This window comes from Chaetura pelagica, unplaced genomic scaffold (assembly GCF_000747805.2).
Source record: "Chaetura pelagica isolate M959 unplaced genomic scaffold, ChaPel_1.0 scaffold402, whole genome shotgun sequence".
Lineage (NCBI taxonomy): Eukaryota > Metazoa > Chordata > Aves > Apodiformes > Apodidae > Chaetura > Chaetura pelagica.
The window spans coordinates 117,185-123,226 of record NW_009952264.1 but is presented as its reverse complement, the minus strand read 5'-3'; the positions used below and the strand labels follow the sequence as shown (position 1 = coordinate 123,226).

At 48.0% G+C, this 6,042-nt stretch overlaps 1 protein-coding gene across 1 annotated transcript in view; it reads left to right on the top strand.

Moving 5' to 3' along the window:
* Positions 1-495: 495 nt before the first annotated feature.
* The window catches only part of KLHDC10 (kelch domain containing 10), a 19,855-nt gene continuing 14,308 nt past the window's right edge, over positions 496-6,042 (top strand). Inside the window, exon 1 of the mRNA XM_010007663.1 lies at positions 496-532. Within this exon, the coding sequence (XP_010005965.1) occupies positions 496-532 (37 nt within the window). The remainder of the gene's footprint in view (positions 533-6,042) is intronic.

The window sequence follows — 6,042 nt, the reverse complement described above, 5'->3', positions numbered from 1 at the left end:
GCAGCTTGGCATGAGCATGGGATCACCTCAGTAGTTCTGCCCTTTCTCCTGCCTGCTGCACTGAGCAGGTTTAGAGATGACAGCACAGCTGCCACAGGGTGTGATGAACACTGAGAGCTGTCATTTGAATACATTTTGGTAATTTTTTACTTTATTGGTGGCCTGACCTGTTGTGCAGTCTGGCTGGGACAATGCTCTAAATAAATAGCTCTAAAAAGGGTGGAGATGTTGATTGAAAACATTTGACTGGCCATCCTGAACTTAGAGTTGAACTGCCATCATCTCAATAAAATGGGGTTTAGTGTCTTCTGAAGCATTTAGCAGTAGGAGTTTCTAAGCTTTTATGTGCCATTATTTCCTCACTTTCAAATATGTCAAGAACTTGGAGACTTGATTAAAAAATAATAAGCTGCACATGTAAAGTGTTTTTTCCAACTGCAGCTTTGGTTGGAAAAAAAGCCACAAAAAGGTTGCTGGTCCTTGAGATTTAGAAACATGGGCAAGTTTGATTGGCTGAACTTCTTTGCTGAAGGTTAGGGACAGAAAAAAACAAGGATTTGCTTCTTCTGTGGGGAAAAGTATCTGATAGAAGGAAAACACACGTTCTTGGGGTCATATGTGACCTGAAGATGTGAGTGAAACCTTTTCACATTGGCCTTTCTTATGTTTGGCTTTGAGGATCATTCCCTGTGTGTTCAGAAGGGAATAGATGGTTCTCCCCAATTCCTGTTGCTTTTATCTAATGTGCTTTCCTTTTTGTGAGCGGCCAAATGAGCAAGCAAGAAAACGGTAGCTTGAAAGAAACAAACAGGACGTGGAAAAATAAATCATAAATGTTTTGACTGCTGCCTTTTTGGGATCTTTCTGTGACTTGGTGAGTTGGGATGGGGCAAGCAGAGTGTCAAAACATTGTCATCGTGCTCCAGTTTCATAGGGGTCTTTAGTGATCCTTTAAGGCTGGAAGAATAAAGAGGCAAAACTTTAAAATCCACATGAGAAGCTTGAAATCTGCTGATCTGACTGTGCAAGAGGGCCTTTTTTGCACCCTTAGCAAGCGACAGTGTGTGGTAGAATTTAGAAATGAGGTGTCCTGAAGCTGGAAAGTTGTCAAAGTTGCAGCTCCAAGGCAGAAACCCCTGGGGAAGGGATGTGAGTTTGCAAGAGGAGACTGGGTTGGGTTGGAAGGGACCTCAAAGATCATCTAGATCCAACCCCCCTGCATGGGTAGGGACACCTCCCACCAGCCCAGGCTGCTCCAAGCCCCTTCCAACCTGCCCTTCAACACTGCCAGGGATAGGGCAGCCACAGATTCCCTGCCCAACCTGGGCCAGGCTCTCCCCACCCTCACAGCCCAGATTTTCTCCCTCCCATCTCAGCTCCAGCTCCCTCTGCCAGCTGGAAACCCTTCCCCCTGCTCCCATCCCTCCCTGCCCTTGTCCTAAGCCCCTCCCCAGCTTTCCTGGAGCCCCTTCAGGCACTGGAAGCTGCTCTAAGGTCTCCCTGGAGCCTTCTCTTCTCCAGGCTCAGCACCCCAACTCTCCCAGCCTGTCTCCAGAGCAGAGCTGCTCCAGCCCTCCCAGCATCTCTGGGGCCTCCTCTGGCCTCTCTCCAACAGTTCCATGTCCTTCCTGTGTTGGGGACCCCAGAGGTGGCCCCAGCCCTGCAGGGGGTTCTCAGCAGAGCAGAGCAGAGGGGACAGTCCCCTCCCTGGCCCTGCTGGTCACCCTGCTGGTGACAGCCCAGGATTGATGGCTCCTGTTGAGCTTCTCCCCACCCAACACCCCCATGTCATTCTCCTCAGGGCTGCTCTCCATCCATTCTCCACCTAACCTGAAATTGTGTGTGGGATTGTACTTGGGCAAATGATCCTGGGGTCATTCTTCTTTCCCTTTGTGCTTAGCATTTCCTGAGCAGATGGTGGGACAGCCCAGTCCCTTGGCCTCTCCCTTCCAAGATGGATTGGGAAAGGGAGGCAGCACTTTGGGATTTGCCAGCTCAGGAGAGCAGTGCTGTGCTGGTTTGCTGGGAGCTGGTAATGAGGCATGATTAGTGATTAGGGAAAATCCCCTTAAAAAGAATTAATAAATCCTGCAGAACCTGATGCCATAGGTAGAACCTTACTCTGCCAAAAGCTTCTCATTGTTTAATATATTTATTTGTTCTTTCTTTGCCAGAAAGGCCACAATAACAAAAGGGGTAGTTTTCATGCAAGCTGTCAAAGCAGCTCCCATTCAGCTCTGCCATTGTTTATTTTTATTTTTAAGAAACTATTTCAGCCAATTAGACCTTTTCTCCCCCTCTTGTTTAAAATAAAGACCAGCTGGTTAGCTGGGCAACAGGAATAGCAGGTACTCCCCTCTTGTTTAACCCAGCCAGGGAGATGATATCAGCAGTTTTTGTCCTGCCCTCATGGAAGGGAGGATAATGGAATGGGAAAAAAACAAACCCTTTTGTGCTTCAGAACTTGTCTTTGTGCTGCTCTGCTGGAGAAGCCTCTCACCTTAGGTTGGTGCTGCCTGGGATTCAGTGCAACCACTTGGTACTTTGGAGTTTGATTTTCTTCTTAGAGAACTTTATTATGGACCTATTAAAAAGCAGTAGAGAAATCCAGGATACTTGAGCATGGCTGTGGGCATGTGCTGTGGCTCTGGGTGTGCTAGTAGTGTTTAAGCTGCTCTGTAACCTCAGGTAATCTGCTGAGGCCAAAGGATTTTTGTGTTGCTTTGGTTTGCTTTTTTTCCCCAGACCTTCCATGGATTTCTGTAGCTGTCAAGGCCCCAGAGTTGGAATTTAATGAACTTTTAAGCTCATGTTAGAAAAGGAAGAGTATTTATAGACCAGCAGCTGCAATTCAGCTTTGTCTTAGTTGGAGCAACCTGGTTTAGTGGAAGGTGTGTCCCTGCCCATGCAGGGGGTTGGATCTGGATGGTCTTTAATGTCCTTCCAACCCAAACCATTCCATGATTCCAAGATGATTCATCCTCCATGTAAGAGGGACATTTTGAAGGGGAGTTGGGCACCATTCAGGATCATTCCACTTTCGCCTCCAAAAGAAAAGATTTCTTAAAATCTTAATGAGCATCTCTGTTTTCTGCTCACATCAGGAAGCTCGGGAGCAGATATTCCTGCCTCTTTTTTTTCTAATGGTGCCTCTTGCAGGAGGGGTGTTCAATTAGGGATCCACTTTAACAAAGTCAATCTGGGCCAGCTGAGCAGCTCCCTCTGGAGTCATTCAATGAATCACTTGAAAAGGGTGAATTTAACAGGGTGTGAATAGGTCAGTGTGTATCGAGCAAGTTTCTATCATATGGCTTAGTCCTAAGTTAGGACTGTCCTTAATTATGTCTCTGTCACAATATGTCAGTTTAGTTCTGTTTGTTATTGTTCCCATTTCTGCCCTGGGGACCAAGGAAAAGGAGTTTACTTGTGACTGCACCTTCCCATCCTTCCTTCCTGCTTCCCTTTCAAGTCTTAAACTGGGAAAGCAAATGCTTTCCAAATTAAAACTGTTCATCTTAAAGCCATTTTCTATGAGTAGCTTTGCAATCTCTTTTCCATGGGTTGTGCTGCTACTGCCTATAGCAGGGCCCAGTGACTCACAGCTTTTCGTGCAATCCCACACTGGTTTGGGTTGGAAGTGACCTCAAAAAGCATTTGGATCCAACCTCCCTGCATGGGCAGGGACACCTACCACTATTCCAGGTTGCTCCAAGCCCCTTCCAACCTGCCCTTCAACACTGCCAGGGATAGGGCAGCCACAGCTCTCTGGGCAACCTGGGCCAGGGTCTCCCCACCCTCACAGCGCAGATTTTCTCCCTCACATCTCATCTCCAGCTCCCTCTGCCAGGGGGAAACCCTTCCCCCTGCTCCCATCCCTCCCTGCCCTTGTCCCAAGCCCCTCCCCAGCTTTCCTGGAGCCCCTTCAGGCACTGGAAGCTGCTCTAAGGTCTCCCTGGAGCCTTCTCTTCTCCAGGCTCAACACCCCAACTCTCCCAGCCTGTCTCCAGAGCAGAGCTGCTCCAGCCCTCCCAGCATCTCTGTGGCCTCCTCTGGACTCTCCCCAACAGCTGCATTGTGTCCTTATTGTGTTGGGGATCCCAGAGGTGGCCCCAGCCCTGGTGCTTGGTGCCTTCCTGTGCTTCACTTGTTGGTGGGCACCTCTTTAACCTGGGCCATGTTCAGCTCTTGGGCAGGTGGTCTTTGCTAACAGGAGGAGGAATTTGGCAAACCCTTGGGTGTTTCTCTCTTCCTGCACTATAATGTTTGCTCTGGTGTAATCGTCTCGTTGGTCCCTACCAGTGCTGGAGATAAAACAGATCCCAAACTTGGAGGAAGAATTTCAGTAGATGTGAATCATCTGATAAAACAGAATTAAATTGAAGTGCAGCCCTTTCTTGGAGGTGCAAGGCATAGAGCTTGTCTGCTGAGGTAACTAATCTGAATTAATTCCTCAATAGATTCAGCTGTTTTAGGTCTCTTCTTCAAAAAGGCAGAGGTAGAGGAACCTCGTTGTAAGACTTCCTCCTAAAGTGAATTAAAAGTAATTTCAATTCTGAATGGAAGAGTTTGGTGACAATTTAACTCAGTTTAACATTCAGTTCATTGACACATTTGAAACTGTGTTTGCATGGGTGACTCAGAAGATGTGGTGGATAATTTTTTTCCTGTTTTATGGGTAGATATGTCATCTTCTCTGGGCCTCTGTGAGCAGGAGAATCTAAAGCAATGAGACAAAGGGGTTAGTGAAGAGTAAAGCTTAAAAACAGCAGGCTGGGAATGTGAAGTCTTGGGAGAGAAGTCAGCTCTTAGGTGTGGAGCAGGATGTTGAGCAAATGCAGCTGGGCTCTGCTTGGGTAGGGCAGAAAATCTGGTATTCCCAAGCAGAACAAAATCAAATTGATTGTGTTTTTAGCTACAGAGATTGTCTCTGAGCTATTGGAAACCTTGCTCTGGTCAGCACTTCCAACCCTCCTTTCCCTAGGAGTCCAGGCACAGCAGAAGAAAGCATTTAGGCCACTCTCATCCATGGTTTGGTGCTCAGCTGGGTGCTGAGGACACTGGGGTTCCCATGGGCAGCTGAGTTGTGAATGAGATTTAAGTGTAGAGTCCTGCACCTGGGGAGAAAAAACACCATGCACCAATCTAGATTAGGGGTTGACCTGCTAGAAAGCAGCCTCGTGGAGAAGGACCTTGGGGTCCTGGTGGACAACAAGTTCTCCATGGGATAGCAATGTGCCCTTGTGGCCAAGAGAGCCAATAGTATCTTGGGATGTATTAAGAACAGTGTGGCCAGCAGGTCAAGGGAGGTTCTTTTCCCCTTCTACTACTCTGCCCTTGTAAGACCACATTTGGAGTACTGTGTCCAGTTCTGGGCTCCCCAGTTCAAGGGGGACAGGGATATAGTGGAAAGAGTCCAACAGAGGCTATGAGGATGATTAAGGGACTGGAGCATCTGTCTGATGAGGAAAGGCTGGGAGAGCTGGGGCTGTTTAGTCTTGAGAAGACTGAGAAGGGACCTTATTAATGTCTATAAATACTTGAAGGATGGAGGTCAAGAATGGGCTGGTCTGTTTTCTGTGGTGCTCTGTGGCAGGACAAGGGGAAACAGCACCAAGTTACAACACAGGAAGTTCCACCTCAGTATGAGGACAAACTTCTTCCTGTGAGGGTGACAGAGCCCTGGGACAGGCTGCCCAGAGAGGTTGTGGAGTCTCTTTCTCTGGAGACTTTCCAGACCCATCTGTACATGTTCCTATGCAATCTGTCCTGGGTGATTCTGCTCTGGCAGGAGGGTTGGACTTGATGATCTTCACAGGTCCCTTCCAACCCCTGTGATTCTATGATTCTATGAACATATGGCTGGGAACAGGCATAACTTCTCCTGATAGCTGTGCCATGAGGATCTGGAGCTCCAGGCGGAGGGCAGTCACTGAGTGAATGGCTACTGAAAATATGTGTTCCTGTTGTACGGCCCTCTGGGCTGTCAGTGAGAACAGTGGGAATAGGCAGGGAATGAGCAGCAGATGTGGTTTGCAGCAGGAA